This window comes from Desarmillaria tabescens, assembly GCF_030435595.1.
Source record: "Desarmillaria tabescens strain CCBAS 213 chromosome Unknown EV420scaffold_4, whole genome shotgun sequence".
Lineage (NCBI taxonomy): Eukaryota > Fungi > Basidiomycota > Agaricomycetes > Agaricales > Physalacriaceae > Desarmillaria > Desarmillaria tabescens.
Genome location: NW_026848303.1, coordinates 819,428 through 843,016, shown reverse-complemented (window position 1 = coordinate 843,016; position 23,589 = coordinate 819,428). Strand labels below are relative to the sequence as shown.

Genomic DNA, 23,589 nt, shown 5'->3' with positions numbered 1-23,589 from the left:
CCGGAGATGGATGAGGTCATAGTAACGTCAATGCAGGTTGACAACGTCGTCGACCTGGAAGGTAGATCCGTCGATGATCATTTTGATATGAAGACGGGGGATTTGGTTCCGGCTAGTCCAAATCAGGGCTTGAATCCAGTTAAAGGCATGAAGCCAGATGAAACTGACTATGAGGGCTACATGAGCAATGTATGTAATCTTCCTTCTGTTGATGATATGGCTGTAACTTGATGCTGCTTTTTTCTTCTAGTATGGTGCCGAACTCAACTACTGTGCGTATTTTATTTTATTCTGCTTGATTCTGGCTTTTTCCGATATGAAGCGATTTTAGACTATCACAGGACGGTTCTTATCTTTGCTCACGACGTCCCAAGCTAAAAGTTGTGAGCCTTGAGATGCATGCGGGACTTGTCCCATATTGCTTGATAACATTGAGATGAAATGACTTCAAGCTTTGTCCTAGGCCTCGTATTTATGCACTTATATAGCCAAAATTATGACTAGCGCTGGTCTTCACCTGCTACCCAATTCCGGGGCGAGTGAATAGACCTTTTCTTTTCGCGTGTTCTTGACGACTGTCTTTTGTTCAGCCTCTATCCCTGACCAACGCACACGTATGGAGGATTTTCATGTGAAATCTAGACATATTATCATACAGAGGGGGAGCAGGATATTTAGGAGGGCTAATAGTAAAAAACGAATACAACAAAAACACTTCAACGCCTCGGCTCAACGATAGCTTCTTCCGGCTGATTCTCCGTTTATCACTACTACCCTCCGAATCCCCCTGTTGGCTTCCACGAGCTTCAACATCTTCCCCAAATCCAAAACCCGTCAGCATGGAATCTTGCAGGGAATTCTTCCCCGTCTTATCCTGCCCAAAGCACAGCGACGAAGTCATCACACTCCCCTTCCACGATTCCTCCGCACGCGTATGGCACGTTGCAACACGGAGCAACGCCGGTGCAATACCCTACACCGACCACAATACATCAATACAATAACCCACCAAGTTCCACCAGAGGAAGGTAACGTACCCTCGTAATCTCAGCAATAGGATGAGTCAAAATAATGGAGCACGTTGCTACCTGCGTAAAAAAAGCACCATCCCGGTAGCGGCCAGATTCTTTCCTTTGAACCTGTTTCCTTCAGAGACGCAGATTCACGCACATGCAATCTCTGTGTATGATGTGACGCCAGTGTTTGATACCACGTACTTCACAGGGGTTCAGGTAGGTTTTAAGGGCGGTGGCTGCTCAAGCTAAGATTCGGAACTCCACGCAATATGCTCTCGTCCACTCACTCAGGTGCAGGCAGGCAGGAAGGAAGTAGATTTTATTAGTCGTCGGTGCTCCTGCCAACCAGAAACGTAAGAGGGACCTGGTGACAGTCAGTTCAAAGGAAATGAGTGTAAGGTTAGCATAATTTCGGTTGACTGAAAGAAACATCAGTATTAAGTAAGGAAATGAGAACTGTACAACGGCATACTCATGTTCAACCCAAACACTTGTTGAGATAAGCGGTAATTCTCCAGCCGCTCACCCAGATATAGCAGGGAACCCTCGCAAACAGGCGAGGGTTATCGTTGTTCGTCTAGCTATTTATCTACGATGTACACCTAATAGAAGTAATACTACGTAGTAAACAAGGCCGAGGAGAAGAACAAGCTGCCTTGCCTGACAACCGATGATCCCGACGTCAAACGCGCTGTGATGCGCGACACTTGATACTCCAACAACACTTTGACTGCCTGCCCTAGTTTGAGAGCATCTGAGCACGGGAGAGGGTTTACACAACGTTAGCAAAAAGAAAAAGCGAAAGGAACTCGTTGGTAGAGTTTCCTCGGCATGACTCCATTGGTGGTGGCACAAATCCGAAACAAGACCCACTGACTCGGAGAGTCGGCCTGAGACCTCCTGACTCAGACACCATCTAGGTTATGTCACGTGATCGCTGGATGTACATAAGTGCACGAGTCGATCAGCCCTCTCCAGCAACTCTCCCTCTTCCCACTTGGCCAAACGTCCGTCCTCCACAAGCAAGATAATTCGATACTGAGTTCTTCCCCCTTCTGTTGTTATTGTGATATTCCAGATTGTGGATGATACACAGATACGATGACATCAGCACCCCAAGACGTTGGAAATACCCAGAGGGTACGCTCAGGTCCCGCTGCCAGCCATATACCCGATCCCGGCGATATGGCTCTCCAGGTTCAACAAGCTACAGCCGTGTTCAATACCAGTCCGAACGAGGAGGCTATCGATGTTGCGACGTGTGCGGACACTATCGGACGAGACAAATATCAAGTCTCAGGGCAGCGGGAGAAGCTCGAGGATCCGACGCCGGGAGACGACAGAGACCAGATCCTGGAATCGATGAAGAAACAGATCGCGGAACTTGAACGTGGATGCGAAGCCAAAGACCGGAAAATAGTGGGGATGAAGACAAAGACTCGGATAAGCGCAGTTGCCGTGAGTGTATTTCATCTTCTTATTATATACCTGCTAACTAATCCCTTACTTTTTAGATGGACACCATGAACCGTATCGGTACTCAATATATACTAGACTGCGCCCAAGCGCGACTTGCGCTCTCTGCTGGCCTGGTCAGCCACCCTCTTCAATCCGCCAAACAGGGGTCCACCGCCCTTCGCAGTTACCTTGAAAAGTGGACTAACCCTCAGGACCGACTAGCTGCGGTGCGGGATCTCCTCGCCAAGTGTGACGACGATGAAGAGAGTAGGACTATGTCCGAGGATTTGTTCGGTTATCTAACTGTCGATCTGAACGTCACGTAGCGAAGGCGGATGATTACTTTTCGAGTTGTCAGTTGGTCGTCGCTTTTCGTTGACCCCTGTTTACTTGTAGTACTCTACGATTATAGGTTTGGCTCCACCTGTTCATTTCGGTTATTTTCAATTTATTTCACCACTTCTTGGAAAGTCGAATAAGTTGTCCATTCTAAACCTTGCAAGTTTAACGCATCTTGCGACTTCCTTCCTTCCTTCCCTACATTCTGCGGTTTGTATTGTTTACGAGTTTGCGATGTTAAGTGCCAATCTTTCTTTCACTTATTTTTGTCCGTGTCTCATGTGTTACATTTCCGCGTCGTTTCCGGGGGTACCAGAATTCAGATAAAGAGTGATATAAGAATTACCTTGCTTGTCAAGGTGTCTTTCCCCTTTAATCTGTCGCACTTTTCATAGCATCCGGTAACATCCCCGTAGCGGCGGTTCCACACCGGTCACTGATTCTTTCCTCTAATATTCGTGTAGTTCCGAGGCTGGCTAAAAAAATACAAATACAACAAAACCACTTCAACGCCTCAGTTCAACGATAGCTTCTTCCGACTGATTCTCCATTTTATCACTACTGCCCTCCTCTCGTTCGTCCCCACCACTCCCACTTTCCCTCTCTGGCCGAGCTTCGAGGTCATCCTCAAATCCATAGCCCGTCCGCGTCACCACAGAATCTTGCTGGGAGCTGTTCCCCGTCTTATCCTGCCCAAAGCGCAGTGGGGAAGTCATCACACTACCATGCCATGAATCGTCTGCGCGTGCATGACCCGCCGCAACGCGCCCCACAAGCAGCGTCGGGGCGATACCCTACCAATAAAATAAGTTATCGCCACCTTTAAATTTCGACTCAGAGAGAAAACCCACCCGCGTGATCCCAGCAATAGGATCAAGGTAATAGAACGCATTACTACCACGCGCGAACACCGCCACGTATAAAACCAGCGACACCGCATACAAAGCTGAAGACTCCACCAAGACTTCAATAACATGTCGATACGCCCCCGCGCCTTCTGCTCCTTGCGTAACGGTCAAGACTCGGTAGATCAAAAGCAAGGTGCACCACAGCGTCGTGGCGAGAGTGAGTGAGGCGTAGAGGAGTAGATAGCGAAAGTCGCTTTTTAGTTGGGAGTATTGTTGGGAGGTTACGTACATTTTTAGGGCTGTGGTGGGTATATAATAGGTGAGAGAGAGGGGATGATAGTGGAAGAAAAGTTGTTACCTGGAGCGGCGATGAGACAGAGGGTAGGGAGAAGGACGACTTGCCAGCGTCGTCCCCAGACCAACCAGCACCTCCAGATCTTGAACCACATAAGCTAAAAAAAACGCCAACCAAGAGACGTTGCCGGCGCTCACCATAGTAGCATCAACAAGCACAGTGCACACCGCGCCAATAACACCCGTCACAACAGTTATCCACCTCAGAGGATTCTCAAAATTTGCAAATTTCGTCATGAGGTTCTTCCCGTTGCTAACCAGTGCGGTGCGCACGATCAACCAATCGAGGGATAAGTTCGCACAGGTTGTTATATAGAGGACGATGATGACGATGATCATAGATGGTCCGATCGGTCGGGATTTGTGCAGATCTGCCGCTGTAAGTAAGGAGGGGGTATATGTGCGGGGAGAGGTTATCCTCACAAATATTCCACAGGGCGACGGCGATGATACCGGTGTACAAGCCTGCCGCGAGTTCGATTTAGATTTGAAGAATTGGAGGACGCGTGCGTACCTTGTAAGAGAGAGGCGAGGATCACTCTGTCCATCTCGGAGCCAAGATAAGAGAGTATCTTTGCTTTTTCGGCGTCGGTAAGACCTGGTGGTAGACTTGACTGCATAGTGAAGGAAGGAGGGATGGCTCGTGAAGATCTTTCTGTGTGATCTCAATTATATAAACCGTCTCGCGGTCCATATGTTCGGCGGTGATTACCAGTCGTCCTGCTCTTGATGAATGCAAATATATGACCAGCAGCAGAAATCCCTCGGTAGCGAGCAGGGGATCATTCAATGCAGATGGTTGTCCATCCCAATCATGATGAACACGTAGATCAGGGGACGTCAATCTACCCTTCCTAAATGATGGTGCGAATCATTTCTGGTCCAGCTAATCCGGATGTTCCTTGCTCTCATCAGCGACTCGAAAAGATACACCAGTATCCGGTTCGTTTGGAATGAGGATGAGGAGGTTGAAAGAGCCTGGGACATCGACTTAGCGTCAATCAATCCTGATTCACGTGTACATGTTGGTGGCGACATACATTTTGACTGGGCATCTCTACCTCATGGTGTTCTGCATGACAATCAGGATGAAATAAATACAGATGCATACCGCTGCACGCTCACTTCTCGACGTGCGCTTGAGCCTCAGCACTCGCACGAAACAGACTCATCGGCTTTGAGAGTTTCCTGCAAAGGTAAAGGTAAATAGTAAGTATCCTGCTTGCTTGGAAAGGGGACGTGCTTGCATGGGTGACATCGAGTATGGACACAGATGCTTACCACTCCAATGCTCACTAGCACTTCCAGACATACATCCGAGCCACACACACCACGCCCATACAAACCACGCCTTTGCAGTTCCTATGGAACACCTATTCGCTGCTTGGCCAAGCGCTGCGACGGAGGGTGGTGGTAATCGAGCTTGAAAACTTGGCACGAGTGAGAGAAGATCTGTCAATGGTGATTGTTCAAACAAGACCCAGGCCCAACCCGAGGTTCGCTGAAGTCGAATCTTTGGCAGGCCGTTGTTTGTGGGACCATAGAGATGAACGAGGTGTGATAAGGAGGTCAGTCACTGGGCCCGAGTGTTTCAGGACTCGGAGATGCAAAGCCGATGTATAGGCTGTATACGGAATACGTAAACGACGTCTGTGCACGGAAAGAAATAGTTATCATCATAATGAATCCAGCTTGTCAAACGAAGTATCGTAGCTGCCAGAGAGAGAGCGAGAAATAAGATAGTGTCAGATGAAAGGAAAGATTTGCTCGACGCACGTAGTGGGAACGTCCTCCTGCCCAAGTCCCGTTGCCTTCACCGCCTCTCTACGTATTACACACACAACCCAACTCGTACATCAACAACACTAACGGCCTAGTGAGCATCACTCGAAGAGAAGAAAAGAGAACGGGTTGCTGAGAGTCGGTTGTCTGGACGGATGATGGCGCTGTGTCATTTTGTCGGCGCCCTCTAGTCTGACGTTCAAATGTGTTAATAGTCGGGACCGACGACGATTGACTGAGCTAGTCCGTCGTGTATAGAGGGACGAACGCGTACTGCCTCGAGGGAAGAGGTAGGATCATCATCGTGCACTGCCCACAGATGGTGCACCCAAATAATCTGTCGAATTTCTGTAAGACACGCTCTCCCACTAAGCCCTCGATTTCTGTGGAATGGCCTATATGTTCGTCTTCTCCTGCTGATCCTCATTTGCACGGGCTTGTACCACCTTGGTCTGGGAAGTCACTTGTGAACCTCAATGAAACCCAAGAGTAGAGAGGCGTTCATCTTTCCCTCTCCTTCTTGCTTTCGGATCCGAGTCGTCGATGATCTAGCAACTAAAGATGAAAGAGAAGTATCGAAGAAAACAAGTTCTTGTAATAAATTTGATTGCTAGATCACATAACAGTAACGACTCGAACAGCTTTTCTCAAGCCTGTGAATTCTATCACGGACCAACCCACGATCCTTCAAGCATCATCATACTGTAGAACAACACATCAGCCACCAGCACGAACAAAAAAGTCATCATACGCACTATGATCTCTAACGAACCCGGCCAAGGACCCCACTGCCCAGTCGATGAGATATACATCTTATTATCAGTCTACCCCCAACAGAATCAGCATCAATACACAGAACGAACGATCACCCATACCTCAAACTGATTCAAAGTAAACCCAGCAAGCTGTCCACTAGACGCACGTCGGATACCAGGGAGGGTGAAAATAACCTTCATCATAGCCGGCACTGCCTCTTGCACGAACGCCACCCCAGGACACCCATGGAACCCGCATCCCTGCAACTCGTAGTTGTCCAATGGACGAGTAGGATCCACCTTCAGCGGATCTGGGAAGTCATCCACCTGGAACAATCCGAGTCAGCGAGGAAAAGGCCAGACAAAAACAAACCAACATACATTCCGATGCGCACTCTTAAAGCTCGCAAAAACGATATCACCCGGCCGCACATTAACATCCGAGAGCCCATGTCCCTGCGGAATCACATCATCCTTCACCGCATACCTGAAGAGTCCCCCAAACTGCGGGTTGAGCCGCATGGCCTCGCGGACGTAGCCCTTGAGCAACTCGGCGCTCTTCGCATCATCGCGCTTGCACACCTCGATGAGCGCGGCTCGCTCTTCTTCACGGCTGTCGTCCAAGTAAAAGTCGACGATGTGTGCGACGGCTGTGAGGAAGGAATAGATAATTCAGTCGACGACTCGAGCCAAGACGGGTTGAGCTGGCGTACCTTGGGAGTAGTTGACGGAACTGCCGACTGATAAGCCAGTGACGATAGCCGCAAGGTCGCGCGTCGGTCTCCCAGATGCTGCTAGGTTCGTAAGGAAACTAGGACAGCCCGAGTCCTGTTGCGCTTGCGGCTTGATAAGCTTGTGGGCGATCTTGACGCCAACAAGAGCGTTCTATCATTTCCATAAGGAAGGGACAGTGAGAACTTTGAGAACCCCAGAAAGAGGGTACTTACAGTTGCATTTTGAGCAGAAGCATTGGCAATGCCCTGTTCGATCAACCCCGTCATGACCTCACTAACCTTCAACGCACCAGAGCGGAGCGCCCACCAGTGCTCCGAGTCGATGTTGATGAAGACACAGGTGAAGAGAAGCGCCAACATCTGATAAAACTCCTGTTCGGTGAGTACTCCCGATGGGGTTTCCTTCGTTTTCAATTGGAAGCCAATCTATTCGTAGCAATGATGAAGCAGTTCGACAAGACCAAATATAGATGCGCACCAAGTTTTCAGAGACCCAATGTGCGCTAACGAGATTGATGACATCCCTGACAATGTCAACGCGGTTTCCTGGCAGACCAGTGTATCTGCAGAAGATGTTAGTGAGTAGAAGAATATACGAGCAGGATCAGATCGTACTTGAAGGATTTCTTCTTGAGAAGCTTAATCGTCTTGGCCCGATACCAGTCGACATATTTTGTCTTCGCTTGTTGGTCAGGGAAAAGAGCTTTGAGAGTCTGCAGTACCAATGAAAGAGCGTTATCAGAGCAGAACCATGTCTACTCACCATCATACGATCATTGTCATGTTTCTCCTTCTCATCAAACGAGAGCATGAACCTTCAAAGAAATCATTACCACAAAACGACGACATCCACCAAGAACAAGCACGTACCCATGACCCTGCGTCAGCAACTCCATATCAGCCGTATACGTCTGTTTATAGATCTCAAAATCATTGAAAACATGACGGATAGCCGAGATCGTCTTGATCACAATGGGTATCGGCTTCGGCTTTGGCCTCTCAAAGTTATAATTCGATAAATCAAACCCGAGATTCTTGAGGTTCTCTTTCACAGCCGCAGGGGTGAAGAAGGGGAAGAGACCGTAGGCACTGTTACCGGGATAGTGCCGGGGAAGATGGCGGAAGAGGAGCTTGGGTAGGGCCGCACCAAAAGCGCCATTGTCCGTGTTGCGAGCGCAATCTTGGATACCCCATGTGGTGAGGTTCGCAGCTACACGTACACGGTCAACAAAAAAAGCTATCATGTAAAGAGCAGATAGCACTCACGAGTATAATCTGTAGTATAAAACCGATCACCACGCACCAACGCTATCGCATCAGCCAGGATCGCCCTCGTCATCGTGTATCCACAACAAATCCCACTCCCGGGTCCTAAATCCATACAGTCTCATCAGCAAAACCCAGAATTAGTCTTTCCGGGCTTGGTCTTTTTCTAGCCCTCTTTCTGCCTCTTTTTCTTGGGTGATCGAGTCTTGGTCTTGGCAAACCGGTTCTTCTGCGGCTTTCTGATCTTATTGATTGGGGCGGTCTTCGAATGACCTTGCAGTTGGTATGTATATGGATTGAAGTTAAATATTGCAATATTGAAGCCCATGCACATCCGTCACGGTGATGTTGCAGCGTCGCAGCAGTGCAGCCACTTGCAGATGGCGCACGGAATGGCAGGGAATGGCGGAAGAGCAATAAGAAATCTTCTAAGTTCTTTCAAACTCCGCCCGGGCATGTCCGGAACATGTCAACGTCATGTTGGACTTGAACTCGGAGTCTGAATTGATTATTCCCTCCCTCCTCTCTCCCTCACTTTACTGCAACTCGATACCGGCGATGGGGCCATTGGGCATGTACTGGTGGTACGAGGGCAAAGGTATGGGTGTCTCTCATTGAACTGACTATATCTGATTCTCGCATTTCCTTCCGGGCTGCCGTCATTTAGGGATGTGCACCGTATCCGTAGTACGGTGGTTACGTACGGTGTATACGGATACGGGTCCGTACCGTGGACGACTTTAACGACCCAAAATACGGCCGTATTCATACGGTTTGAATACGGTCATTGAGGGAGGGACAGAGAACTATCTTATTCCATAAAGGTCAGTACCTATGACCTAAAAGAAGCATATAGTACTCACACTTTGGCACCAGATATCCATCGTCGTCGTCAAAGTGTCCGTATACGGACAACGGTACGGACACGGTACGGATATGACATCAACCGTACCGTACCGTGGCCAATAATTTTTATACGGTCTACGGTCGTATTGCTACGGTCGTATCCGTAACGGTACGGTGCACATCCCTACCGTCATTGCCAACAGGTGAGAAAAGAAACGGTACGACCCAACACCTCATCATCACTCGCTGCTGAACTGACCAGAGCTGTAGATGGATGTGTGCAGACCAAGGAGAGGGCTGTTGTGAAGACTAGGATGGTGGCCATCCAGGAAGGGATGTGCCGGAGGGTGCGTGCTTCTTCCATTCCCCCATATAATTATTCACATTGTATTTTGTGTCGGTTAGACTGCTTAGCTGTTCTCCCTTCTGCGGTGTGTTTTATTTTGACAATCTGATGCAATACTGATATATTCGTAGCACTGTCATGCCATCGAAATCACATTCTTATCCTTCCTATAGGCGCCCATTCTTGCAACATCTCTCTCGTTATGTCACGGCTTCATTTCTATCTCTGAGGCAGAAAGGGTCGTAGTGTTAGCGTTATGTGCTATAGTTCATTGTCATAGATAGAAATCAATATACTAGAATTTCTATATCCTCCAAAGCCATCGGAACACGAAAGAGAAAGAAACAAAAGACAGGAAGATGTTCTCTTCCTAAGACAGTGATAGATCTTGCCAAGACAAAATCCTTCTTGACGAGAATATGTACCTTACTTGGTAAAGACCCTTGATCTTCTTGTCTTTGCCGTCTTTTTGGTCTTGTGCAAGACTGAAAAGACACAAAAGACAACTTCTGGGTTTTGCTGATGCTTCAGCCTGCAAACCAGGATAAAGCTCGAGGTTATCAATGTGCCCATACAGGTGCTCTGCCGTGCGTGCAACATCAGGATTGCTAGACCACTCCGAGAAAGACTTGAACCGAGCCAGCCCGAGGAACTCGCGGAACTCATTCATGGTGCAGCATCCCCACTCACGCGCCTGTTCCATGCCCATGATCTCGATCGTACGAAGTGCGGCTGGGGTCCCCCGAGCGCGATATGCCCCAGCTGCTTTGTCAGTTGCGTCCTGAAGGATCCGGGCGAGGTCGTCGTCTTTAAACTTGCCGTCTGCCTGACGCTCAATGCTGTCGACAAGTAATAATTAGCAACACACGATGAAGAGAAATTGCTTTAACGTACCCTCCAAACACCCGCGTTCTCGGTTCCGGATCGATCTGTCCAAATGCACTACGTGCAGCGACCCTGAAATCCCCGAGGGTGACCTGGTCGGGTGATTTTCCTGTCACACTGAAAAGGGTGCTGAACTGGTCCTCCGTCCATTTGATATCTTCCTTCGCAATCGTCGCGTGCCACTAGAAGGTGCGTGAGCTGTAATGTATTTTTTAAAACAAGGCGATCCTACACGGTAGAGGAGGTTGAACTCCACGGAGACTTGGTTTCCCTCGCCTCGGGGAACTTTCTCCCCTTTCTTTGTCGTAATGGGCTGAAAACATGGATCAGTTCTGACAACACTACCCACTATAAAAAAAACGGACGTACGTCGAACGGATTCATGCTCCACGAGTTCCCTTCACGTGGGAGTCCGAGAAAACCTGCGACGTAGTCGCCAAAGATGGCAGAGATGAAATGCCCACAACTGATCGTGTGGTCAGCTAGGGTGAAAATCGCGAGGATTTTGAGAAAGGATGAACTGACTTGACATGTCGCGCCGTCTGGAAGATCTCCTCATCTTGCTGGGCACGCTGTTTGGGGTCCGCAGGCGGTGGGTCGCTCCATCGCCCCCGTTCGTTGATTTTCAGTAGTATTTCCGCAATATACTGCAGAGAGCCGTCAGAATGTCATCGTCCAAACGAGATAAGGAGAGAATATACGACGTACATTGTGGTTTCGGCTGAATATGACAAGCAGCGCAGACGCCGCTGATGGCGTAAAGATCAGCCGTTCCTCACTGAACGTGTCGGGGTAGAGGAGCCCACGTCCCTTCGTCTTATCTCGCACCTGGTCCTGAGTAGCCTGGTTGTACCCATACAAAGGCGAGAGATCAAGGTACGACGACGTATTGTTGCGTGTGCAATCGTGAGGATCTGTCCTGAAGAGCGAATGGGTGACGATTGACGCGAAGGCAAAGGTCAACGAGGAGTTCTTTCCAGGATGTTGCTGCCACTGTCGTATCATCCGTAATTCAGTAAACCTTGTTCCAGGTACAGAAGGGAAACTCACATCACGCGCACAGAGTAGCGTATCGAAAACCAAACCGGGATCTGGCAGTGAGGTAATCGGAAGCGAATGCCTTCCCTGGAACGCTACGAGCATACGGCGTTCCTGCCCTGTCCAAGTTCGGGGAAATGAATATTGTTCCCAGATCCGTCTGCGCTCCTCCATTGGCTACTTAGGGCCGAGGTACGTCGCTGGCGGGTGAGGTACCGTATCATACAACAAAGCTATAGCCTCATCGTTGAGCTGGTCTTGTAACGCTCCTGGGGGAAGCCTCGTGATAGCCGCCAAAGCGGTAGTGAAGATTCCTTTCCGGTCGTCTATCGCGTCGGGATTATTCACAACATCCAGAATACCTTGCTATAGTATCCATGAGAAGTCTGCTTGTGAGAGAATATCGATTATGAACTTACCGCCGCCTTCACGGTGTCTGGGATTACTGGTCCGCGCTTCACGCCCTGCTGGACGGAATTGACAACGTTGTAGAGAACCGAGTGATGGTCGTCCTTTCCATTCTTCTCGTTCTGCGCGGCAGCCTGCGAGTCGTACAAGCCATCAGGCGCTGTCGGAGCGGGTCTGTCCTTGAAATACTGGTATTCTACAGCAGACTGTATGTCAAAAAGTCAGTGACATGTCCACCACCGTTAGTACCACAGACAACGCACGACGAGGAAAGTTTTGGTCAGGTCAGGCCTCAAATTTAGCGGCATTGTGAAAGTTGGTGAGAGGGAATATGGGTCGAGACATCCTGTTAGAGTTTATAGGAAATCGCAGAATGCGCCTCGTGTTGTGTCCAATATTATTCCCTCGGTCAGCAGGTCCCGGTTCGATGGATCTACGATCACCAAAAGCGAAATCCGAGACGTTGACGTTTACATGTGCGCATACAGATTGGCAGCAAGAAACTTCTTTTGCGGGCGGAGAGCCTGAGAGCGAACAAATTTACAAACCTGGTGCAGAAGAAGATTTTGGGAAGTTCGGAGACCTCGGAGTAGTGAGTTAATCGGAGTTGAACATTCCTTCTCTCATTCACAATTAAGCTACGAAGTTGGGGTGTTGTGTCAAAGCTTGGCGGCTGGTGACCTCCCTTCTCGTCGCTGTTTGAAAATTAGCCTGGAATTAGCCTGGAAAGCCGCTTTATTAAATACACACCGAAAATCCAGAAAGTTAGGGATACCCTAGCTATAGCACCCAGCCTATACCTAAGTTTTCGGATCGTGATTCTTGAATGAGACTTGCTGTAACTTCCGTCCGATACCAAATCAAAGAAACCATGCGACACAAATTTGACATGAGGAACGAACGGATCAAATTCTGTGACTGGCCAAGTAAAGCGTAGGGGAACAGAGATCATTGTTTTGCTCAGATGTTTGGCTTAACGGAGGGATGCCAAACAACGCGATCGTCTTCCGTATTTTCAACTCCATCTCTCTCACCTAAGTCACTCCGTCGCTTCTTCGCTCTCGTTTGACCTACCTACCTACTCCTTTCTTTGTTTGGGTAGCGTCTGGTCTGACGTAGCAGCTAGGTTTTTTCAGCTGCTCCGGTTTCCCGAAGTTTGAACAACTGATTTCTCGGCTTCCACTTGGCACTGTTATGAGTTTGAGCTTCCGGCGTCTCTTCATCCCGGGCCTCTTTTATTGCCGCTCTCCCCTCTTCCCAACTCACAGTCCTCTCGAAACCGAGTTCTCTCCCCTCAAACCCAAGGGATCAAGGATTGCTTGCCTCGTATCTCAAACTTCATCCTGAATTCATTTGAATACTTGTTTACATTTTTATTCCGATCTCTCGTCTCAATTCCGCAGCTTCACTTGGGGAATGGATCACAGGTTCTAGGCGCCGATCAGCCGAGTCAGATTCGCATGGGCCAATCAAGCACCTAATTAGTGGAATCAAGCTCAATAATCACGTACTTGTTGAAGACTTCAATTTCGAAATCTCAGAGCGCCTGTTTGGACTTCGGCTTGCGAAGCGACTGTCAATCTGTAGCGCGAACAACGGCAGTTATGAATCGTATTCATTCTATCCACTCGGCAATAGAACTTTAACGTCGGAGCTAGATCTAGAGACTGCATGCAGGGTTGGTACGCTGGTCGAACTTTTCCGTCGGTGACCTAATTGAATTTTATTCAGAAGGATCTGGAGAAGTTTACGCGAGCGCTCTTCCATCCTTATTATGTACACCCTTCTTCGTGAATTCCAACAGCTTCTTGTGACGCAAGAGTACGAAACAATGAAGGTCACCAGCTGCTCGTACTTGGCTTCTCTTTCGACAGACGTCTCTATGATTAAGCGACCTGATGGCTTGGTACCTGATCTTAGTCTTGGAATATTTTGCCTGTCATTCGATGGACCTTCTGTTGGCTGTTGGACGCTCGGAATGATTACGTGCTAAATTGAATGGACTTGATAGGCTGTTGATCTCGCCCGAGGAATTTGCGCGTTAAATCGAGGAATCTAACCCTTCCCAAGACATAAAAGCCGGCTGACCTCGTCTCAGCTGTAGGATCCCCATTTTTCTTCCCTCCATGTCTGCCTCTGACGCTGGTCACTCTCGGTCGAATACTGTCGTTGCCGACGACTACCCTGACTTCCCAAAGGTTATCTCTCCGGGTTCAGGTAGTGATCCGTTCCAAGGACCCGCGCTTGAGGAGAACGATCCCTCCGAACAACACAGATAGGGCTCGGACGCTGGTCTTATGTTTTGACGGAACCGGTAAGGCTTGTCGCCGTCGGAGCTGTGAAATAACGCGACTGACTTTTTCATGAATATTAGGGGATCAATTCGACAGTGATGTACGTCCACCCGACCCTTGCGCAGCTCAGGAGCTCACGCGTCGATGTAGAACTCCAACGTCGTCAACTTCTTCTCGCTGCTCAAGAAGGATGACCCCAGAGCACAGCTCGTGTATTACCAGGTAATTGTTTTATTTTCTGCCTCTCTGTCTATTGACTGACAGGTCCTTGAAGGCCGGTATCGGGACCGTATTGCATTCCCGACGTGGCTTCGCCTCTAGCAGCAAAGATCAGCAGAATGATCGACAGCATGATCGGTATTCACCTCGACGCGCATGTTATGGGTAAGTTGAGTGACTTCTTCCAGTAAACCTGTATTCGCTGACCCACCCTTTCTAGGTGGATACGAATTCCTTATGCAAAATTGTATGCGTAATTTTCTACGGTTCCGTTTACCCTGTTAATCACACGGCGTCTCCATAGACGAAGCTGGGGATAAGATCTGTATTTTCGGGTACGTTTTCTATTGCCATTCAATGCGCGCCGTCACATACTTATCAATTGAAATGAACTTAGATTCTCCCGTGGTGCCTATGTCAGTACCTATTTGATGCGCGCTTCCATCCGTTTCTGACTCATATGTCTAGACGGCCCGAGCGCTTCGCAGGGATGTAAGTCGGCGTTATTACCTCTTAGATCCATTCTAATCTCGAAATCCACAGGATTCATAAGGTATGATAATTCATTCCGGAACCGAACATCTACCATATCCCAACTCAATTAACTCGAATAGATCGGCCTTCTCCCTCGATGCAATCACCAAGCAAGTCCCCTTCGCCTACCGCATGTACTCGCGCGAAGACGAACTCGGCTGGGCCCAAAGCGCAGCTTTCAAAAAAGCTTTCTCCATCGATGTCGATATCGACTTTCCTAGGCGTATGGTACGAAACCTTCTTCTCCCTCTTACCTTCCACCCAAAGCTAATCTCATACCCCGACAGGGACACCGTCGATTCAGTAGGGATCATCCCCCGTCGACTCCCCTTCACGGTTTCGAATACGCACGTGACGGCACTTCCGCCATGCGCTTAGCCTTGGATGAGCGTCGCGTCCGGTTCAGGCCCTCCTTATGGCACCGTGCTCGTCACGATGTGGAACCGATGGGTGTGAAGCCTGGTGAGATGCCCAAGCCGAAGCGTCACAACTCTTCGAAACCACACCCACACCGCGAGAAGACTCTCCCCCAGCGTGAGCGAGAGTACGACTCTACATACTCAAGTTGCCATGTGGATACACCGACGGATGTGGAGGAAGTCTGGTTCGCGGGATGTCATTGCGGTTCGTACTCCACTTTTAATTTTCAAAAGCGCAATAATAATCCAAGCCATTTCAGACGTCGGCGGAGGATCTGTAGCCAACGATGTCACTAACAACTTGGCACGTATCCCTTTCCGCTGGATGATTCGGCAATGCTTCCTCGTCAACACGGGCATCATGTTCCACCGCGAACTGCTCAGACAGTTTGGACTAGAACCCTCGATGCTCTACCCAGTCGTGAAGCCTCGTCCTCCACCGATTACGGACCTCCCGCACCCGTCAGAGTCGTCGTCTAGCAGCGGCACTGTCTGCGAAGAAACCGAAGATCTTCGCGATGCCATCTGCCCCGATGTTCGACCAGCTCGCCCTCGCACCCATGTGGTGGATTCTGGAACTGCTGCCCGCCAAGGTTAGGTACCAGAAGAAGGATGACACCTGGGGCAAGACTATCACGTATGTTTTGCGTGTCGCCTGATGGAATGTGTAGTTCTAACTGTCGCCGATGTAGCATGAACAAGGGCCAGCCGAGGCATATCCCGCGTCAACGCAAGCAGGGAATCAAGGTCCATCGTACGGTCAAGTTGAGGATGGAGTCCAAGCATGTTGAAGGGGGATACGAGCCGAAGGCTGGTTGGATCGTGGAGCCGACTTGGGTTGATTGAAAACCTTGGACTTACCTTACTTGATATGTGAGCTATGGTTATGAGTTTCTTATTATACTACTATGATAATGTAATAGCGCCGGCAAGCGGCAGAGCCCGCTACCTTGATCTCCCTTATCACGAAAGATTTACGAAAGATGATACTTGTACAAGTGGTCTCATGTTGGACCAGAGAATAGGTACATATACAGAAACAAAACTCGCTCGGTGTCGGCCTTCGGCCGCCGCCAGCTCTCATTTTGCTCACACCGGCTCGCTCTTCAAAAGCCTCCAGTAAAAAGTGTGGTGAACAACCGCTAATGCATGATAGCTGCCCATAAATGTGCTTCCCCACGGCTTTGCGTTGATACATGTCGAAGTTGATGGCCATCGACAAGGTGTAATGATGGACGTGATGCAGATATTTGGCCTTTTCATCACGATGTTATTTAGCACTACGGGACGGTTGCATATCATTTTCAGCATGCAGCTCCATCAGATTGTGCCCATGACCAGACCTCAAGGATACTTCTGCATCCAAATCTGAGACAGCAATAAGAGAAATTCGACTTTCCCAATATCCTTCTCGTGTAACCAGACGTATCTGGAATTTGCCGAACTGGCAATAACAAGACAAAGACTATGAAGATGAGAAAGCGAACAGGAAGACGTTACAACTTTGCTGTTCAGTGTACAAGTAGACAGGAGCATAGGACAAGGAGGAAAATCAAGCGAGCTTGCGGAAGCATTCCAAACTAGTGGAGGTATAAGAACATCTGGAAATTGCCATGACCGTCTAAAGGCGGAAACTTCAGGAATGCTTATTGCTGAAACATGAGTAGAGAAAACCAAGGGTACAGTGGGTTTTGCCAGGTACCGGACCCTTACCCGGTGGGTATGGGTATGGGTTGCCTTTGCTGGATGGTGGCTGTACCTGTGCCATGATCCTGGGCTTTTTGGGGGGTATTTTCATCATAGATCACCTGTAAATGATTGATTAGATTGAAATAAACAATTTCGGATGCCATCAAAAAATGTGTGACTGTGCCATGACTCCGACCCATGCTGAAACCTGTGCAGGTCCCAGGTATGGGTCAGCCGGGTATGGGTACAGGTCGGCTTCACAGCACCTGTGGGTTACTCATGGTGAACCCTAAACATGAGCAGATAAAGAATACAAAGTACCTCAAAATGAACAAAAAACTCTATGCCATTGAATATCAAAGATGGGAGTGATGCAACTGAATTAGACTTAGTTGAATCTACCATTAAAAATGCTGTCATTTTGCAATGGTAAGAACCCACTACTAAGGTAGCAGGAATACTGCAACAATTTACAAATCACTCAAGTTTCATACATGTTCAGTCAGACCCTCAAAATACAAATGAATAACAATTAAGTATCTCTTCAACAAGTTGATGCACATACCACATGGTATATTGGCTTGTCATGTGCTTTTCAAAGTAAGGCATAGTTTAGGTAATCTAGGATGCACCAGTTAGCATCCCTGCAACTATATTGGTTGTCATGGTCACCTCTATAGTACTAGAATATGGTCATCATTTAATTTGGCATACTTATACAAGATGTGGCTGATATTACAAATATATAAGTAGATAGGGAACTGGAATAAGATACACATGGATCTCACCTCAGTCTCATACACTACAAGGTGTAGATGGACTAAGGGTGTAAGATACATGATTGAGAGAGTAGTGGTCAATGATGACAAAAGAAGGATTCTCAACATCTTTTGAAATCTGAATATCATCAAATCCCAATACTCAACAAGGGCTCTTTGTTATGAGACATCTCACATCTCTATATCTAGATTATGTGCCTCTTCTTTTGGCTACAATCAACACTGTTGGATCTCAAATGATCTAATAATAGGACTGGAGTCATTAGGATATTAAAGTGATCTCCACTCACTGCCAGATCTGTTTCAACAATATAAGGATGTTTCAGCAGTACACTGACATCCTATATTATAAGGAGTATCATAGGTAGTATGCTCACAAGTACATCCCCCATTCAGAATTACCTTTCCTTTGCAAGTCTCCAATGGCTACTCAAACCAACTCTGGCATTTCAGCATCACTTACTGACAGTGATGTAGCTTCCTTGATAAAATACTTTGATGCTGTATTGAATTCAGACATACTCTTTGCTCTACTGTTTGGTAAGTGTGTTTATTGAAGTGGGGAATCCAGGGATCTCAGTGTCTAATCCTGAACATATAGGTATATACACAGGTATTCTTGCTATCACAATGTGGAATATCTGTGAGTGTGTGTCATGTCTATTGTATTATTGGGATTGAAATGAATGACCCAGCTATTTACAAGTCTCAGAACACTGGACAGACTACAGTTGTGGTCTTTATCATCCTTTACATTGTGACTTTCATTAGTTCTGTCATAAAATAGATAAAACATCTGAACTAAATATCTGGAGAATACCAACAATAATTTACTAGGAGTAATATAGACAGGGATTGCAGATATTATTGGTACTATTCTTGTTGACTCTACTATGGCATGTGTGATTTGAATAATGAAAATCTTGGTTATAGCTTGTTATTCAAATTCCAGATTTAGTGTTGCTGGATAATCTGAGGACAGCACTGGCTAATCATTGTACTTCCCACTCTTTGTCTAGTCTCTGGTGGTGTAACAAGCATGCCAATAGAATCCTGACTTCCAACTCAACTTCAACAAAATCACATTTCAGAATCCTACAGATTCCAATTCCTAGTTTCTATTTTCATATTCCATTTCATATTTTATCTCTCCATTATAATTTATCAATAGCCTGACATCGGTAGCAAATATGTCATCAGACTCCATCAGCTACCAGCCAGTAGACTACAACCTCTGACCACTCTAGAATATAGACCATTCTGAGTAGGAACTAGATTGGACTCCTAACTAGTATATAAACCTTAGAATTACACTGTAGATACTCAGTTCAAATATCAACTTGGTTCAGCCCAAACACTCTCTGACTTTCAGTCAAAATTCTCATTCTTCAGTCTATGAAACTCTGATCCATTGGACTTATCTCTTATCTCTTACCTCATCTGTGTCACTCCATGGACTTCCATCCATATTCATCTTAGGGCCTCAGCTCAGGGGTGACATTGCTAATAGCTTTGCCTATGCCTGATGCATCCCATGGCTTTTCACTATGTGCAATCTCTGCCACATTCCTATTGACATGATCCTAACAGTATATTCGAACTCAAATCCTTGAGTTGAAATTTTCTTCTAAAATCATATCTTCTACTTTCACCCTTCCTCCAGAAACTAACTGCAACTCCATGGCCAATAACTGAACCTACACCATGGAAGTCTGAAGATATTCCTGCCTCTGCCTCAAAAGAGGGTCATCTTTCTTTTGGATCAGATTCCGCCCCTTTCCAACACTCCTGTAGGGAAACCTACCTGCACAGTGGTTTCATGGCCTGCCAATCTGACACTAACAGATTGCTTAACCCCTTCTTAGCCAGCAATCAGAGTTTAATAGCTGGGGTGAGTACCAGAATGATCCTCTATGGAATCCACCTACATCCTTGTTTGATAACATCCCAGGTTGAAATGAGAAAGATGACCAAGGCTTGGAAGATGGGGACTTCATTCCCCAATGAATGGCCAAGGATGCTCATTAGGAAATCCTGGTGATGGCCCACCCAATCCTGGTAACAATTCTAACCCCCCTAATAACGATACTCAAATTCTTATTCAACTCATAAATGTTCTCTGCAGTGTCTCTGATGCCATTAATGGCAACCATCAGCAGGCTGTATGCACCAAGGTTAAAGAACCAGATACCTTTGATGGCTCAGACTTTCAAAAACTCAAAGCCTTCATTGTCTCCCTCCAATTGAACTTCAATGAATGTCCTAATATATTTCTATGGAATACAAGACTGGTATGCTCAATTTCAAATGAGATCAGTGCCTTAATACCCTGGATACCTCTATATTACTTCATATAGAGATATATTTTTTATATATAATCAATATTACTATTTTAAGATACCTCTTTGTATATTTAAATATAGTTGTTATATATAATAAGACACTGCTCTGGAGAGGGCAGATGGTGTAGTGGTTACCTCTGCCTGCTTGATTATACCTCATTCTGCACAAAAAATATTTATTTTTGCACTCATAAGTTTGAGCCCCTCACCCTCCAGAAAGTAACACTCTAGACACTTTCTGGGTTTTATCACTTCTGATATCTGAATCATGTGAAATACAGCCTTCCTTTCTAAATATGATCAAGTCACACATATTACCCCCTCTAAAATCATATGATAAATCTTATTTCTCCTTGCTATTCTGGGCATCAGTTTGAGGCCCTTCCAGTGATCTTTCGAATAAGACAGAAAAACAAAGTCGCATGCTACAAGGCTGCCACCTGGTTGAGATCCAGGTGTAACAAAATAGAGTGGTGATCCAAGCACACTCCGGCCCAGCATATTGCCCCTGCATCAATTGATCACACTATGTTGGTGATCTTGGCCAAGTAAGGCAGGTTTGAGAAAGAGAGATCAGAAAAGGACTGGGATTAATGGAGTTTGGTGGAAAGTAGGATTAGGCTATGAGAAGGGTTTGGTGAAGAAACAATGGTGATGGATAGATTGTGGTCATTTCTTAGCAGAGGTCAGGATTTCCCAAAGTGAAAAAAGATGACAGTGCCTGAGTTACACCAAGTTATCGAGAGCAAGGAATAATTTCATGCTATAACATAAGTGCATAGCTTGTTAAGCTGACTTAATCAATGACATCATACACACAGTAACACAAGTAGCTAAATTGGACCATACACTTGTGTAACCAATATACTTAGGATTTGTTTATAAAAAAAAAGACACTGCTCTGCTAGAATACTGAATAATGTTAGGAATATACCAAAATCTGAATATATGAATATAAGATGAAGAGTATTGATTAAAATACAGTAAGATTGAAAAGAAAGCATGTATGTTATTATAAAACACTACTGTTTCAACCAGATATTCACATAACATACAATAAGGTCTTTTTGAACTTTTTTGTCTCTAGAATTTATTAATATATATACTATACTGTATTCATATTTTATCTCATATATAGGATTATAAAAGATGGTCATATTCTACATCAACTTTGTTTTATAGTGAAAATAACACATTGCATTGATTTACTTTATTACATATCAAAATAAATAGATATCTATGTAGATTTAACCTACTTGTATAGAACTCATATAAATATGACCACAAAATTTATATTCCAAGCCTTTAACAGTATTGTACAGGCTCATATATATGGTATTCATATTTGCTATATATACAGATATAGTGGCTATTCTTATATGCAGTGTTTATATACTAAATATCTGGCTACACTTATTATTTTGTAAAATTTGTTACAAAAAACTCTGCTCAATGTGACAAAGTTCATCCAGCTGGATAGGCTGTATCACATCACACCTTATTGAAATTCAATTTAAGAAATTTAACTTCATATCTCAGTTTGCTATACTTGTTATAAATGTTTGAGATATGATTGTGTTTATAATCAAAGTTTTATCTAAGCTGTAATAGCTATTTAAAGCCATTTAAACTATCACTGCATAGAGAATTTAGCATTGTAGCCTAAAATATTGAATTTTATAATCATTTACTTGTTTAATATTAGACTAGAATGCTCAGATAATATTTTTGTAGTACTTGGAAGATTTCTAGTATCTCTTGTTGAGATATCAAATATGCTGCACTTTCAATAGCCATTATTTATTATTCCACCCCTTTTTATAGTATAATTCTATTTTTAGTAGTATATAAGGTAGTGTACCTTGCAATTGAGCCCCTCACATGTTTGTGAGGGTTCTCTGCTTATCTCAGAGTCTCCATTACACTGTATGATGGTCTCAATAATTGAGTCTGAAATAATGAATTTGAAAGATATTTATTTTATTGGGTTTAAAGAAAGGTTATTTACACTAGTCTAATTGGCATCTGAGTCGGCTGCTCCCTCAGCGCGTAACTGTCCATATTCATCATATGCGGTCTCAGCCTCCCCATGGGAGCCCCCTCATCCGTCTCACCAGTGAGTACACAGCACAATACAGACACAGCGGAATCTAACGGGCTTCTAGTTTCCTCACCGTGTCTCTCATTTCTTCTGAGCTATATCTACCTGGCGGTCTCAGTGGGAATGCTTATCGCTCTCTCTGAATCGCCAGGTATGTCTCTTTCTTCTCGTAGTGGTTTCCCTTCAGCTTACAGGTCACTCTCGTCGAATTGACAGAGCTTTTGTGTTTTATGACCGCTGGAGCCTGACGCACACCCAGTCAGGAAGGCTCACCTGCTAGACCGGATGCTCCCCAGGTGCAGGTCACCATTCAGTGTGATGCTATCATCGAGACTTTCCGCACTGGTACCAACACTTCTAAGCCGGATGTCCTCACCCAAATCCTCCGTGTCTTGTCTGAGTTCTTCAACGCCTGGCCAGGACATGATGACGACTTCAATAACGCCCTCTGCATCTATGTTGAGATGCTCGACAACTGTGAGAATGAACAATGAGAGCTCATCCATGAAGGTGAAGGCCAAGTCCGAGCCAGAGCTTGCAATCAAGAGGAAGAGGGATGACTGGGATGACCACAGGCCACTGACTTCCATGAAGAAGAGAATGACGAAGAAGCCAGAGATGGAGGAGGATCTGATCCTGGAGGAAACTCTGATGAGGAAGATCACAACGAGGAAGGAAGGAGACCAGCAAAACGGCCTCGGATCGACGAGTCCCAATTCCCATGGGCACCTGTTGGAGAGATTAGACGAGCACTCCTCCATCCAGAACTCCAACGCACCCTCACACTCATTGAAAACTACACCCTCGACCTCAAGGCAGCCAGGCGTAGCATCACCAATTCCCCTGAGTGTCCTGAATTCCCCGAGGAGCAATGGCTCTCTCTCTTGGCTGGAAAAGCAGTCAACCTCAATGTCATCTTTGCCTCCACGCACTCCACTTCAATCAACAAAGTACAAACTCATGAAATATCTGAAGGGGTTGCTCTCCGATTCTCAGAGAACACCTCAAACCCTGCGGAGCAGAAAAGAAATATCAAAGCTGCCGACGAGTGGACGACAACCTGGCACACCTATACATAAGCCATCCTCATTGCTTTCCCGCATCGCTACCGGGAACTCTCTCTCTACCAACAGTACA

At 46.4% G+C, this 23,589-nt stretch overlaps 4 protein-coding genes across 4 annotated transcripts; 2 read left to right on the top strand and 2 right to left on the bottom strand.

Annotated features, from left to right (window-relative positions):
* The first annotated feature begins 1,999 nt into the window (after positions 1 to 1,999).
* Positions 2,000 to 2,981, top strand: EV420DRAFT_1509603 (uncharacterized protein). The gene is made up of 2 exons (XM_060471471.1): positions 2,000 to 2,474; positions 2,531 to 2,981. Exons 1-2 carry the CDS (start codon positions 2,118 to 2,120, stop codon positions 2,798 to 2,800), a joined length of 627 nt encoding a protein of 208 aa, XP_060336886.1. The 5' UTR covers positions 2,000 to 2,117; the 3' UTR covers positions 2,801 to 2,981.
* Positions 2,982 to 3,059: 78 nt separating this feature from the next.
* On the bottom strand, positions 3,060 to 4,488 carry EV420DRAFT_808464 (uncharacterized protein). Its single transcript, XM_060483543.1, has 5 exons — positions 4,439 to 4,488; positions 4,154 to 4,386; positions 4,020 to 4,098; positions 3,665 to 3,960; positions 3,060 to 3,607 (listed from the first exon to the last, which is right to left on the bottom strand). The coding sequence occupies exons 2-5, from the start codon at positions 4,352 to 4,354 to the stop codon at positions 3,320 to 3,322; spliced, it is 864 nt and encodes a 287-aa protein (XP_060336885.1). The 5' UTR covers positions 4,355 to 4,386; positions 4,439 to 4,488; the 3' UTR covers positions 3,060 to 3,319.
* Positions 4,489 to 6,484: 1,996 nt separating this feature from the next.
* On the bottom strand, positions 6,485 to 12,383 carry EV420DRAFT_1617470 (heme peroxidase; the record flags this gene model as incomplete). Its single annotated transcript, XM_060475242.1, has 20 exons — positions 6,485 to 6,499; positions 6,553 to 6,621; positions 6,673 to 6,879; positions 6,934 to 7,202; positions 7,266 to 7,363; positions 7,462 to 7,712; positions 7,765 to 7,849; positions 7,902 to 7,999; positions 8,120 to 8,496; positions 8,553 to 8,672; positions 10,285 to 10,583; positions 10,639 to 10,811; positions 10,862 to 10,942; positions 10,999 to 11,095; positions 11,155 to 11,276; positions 11,338 to 11,622; positions 11,680 to 11,749; positions 11,849 to 12,033; positions 12,087 to 12,281; positions 12,339 to 12,383. The coding sequence occupies 20 exons, from the start codon at positions 12,381 to 12,383 to the stop codon at positions 6,485 to 6,487; spliced, it is 3,141 nt and encodes a 1,046-aa protein (XP_060336884.1).
* A 1,818-nt stretch (positions 12,384 to 14,201) lies between these two features.
* On the top strand, positions 14,202 to 16,656 carry EV420DRAFT_1709788 (uncharacterized protein; the record flags this gene model as incomplete). Its single annotated transcript, XM_060479597.1, has 15 exons — positions 14,202 to 14,273; positions 14,311 to 14,389; positions 14,450 to 14,469; positions 14,520 to 14,581; positions 14,644 to 14,753; positions 14,809 to 14,835; positions 14,893 to 14,923; positions 14,986 to 15,004; positions 15,057 to 15,084; positions 15,132 to 15,141; positions 15,203 to 15,350; positions 15,410 to 15,746; positions 15,802 to 16,031; positions 16,087 to 16,178; positions 16,234 to 16,656. 15 exons carry the CDS (start codon positions 14,202 to 14,204, stop codon positions 16,385 to 16,387), a joined length of 1,419 nt encoding a protein of 472 aa, XP_060336883.1. The 3' UTR covers positions 16,388 to 16,656.
* Positions 16,657 to 23,589: the final 6,933 nt, after the last annotated feature.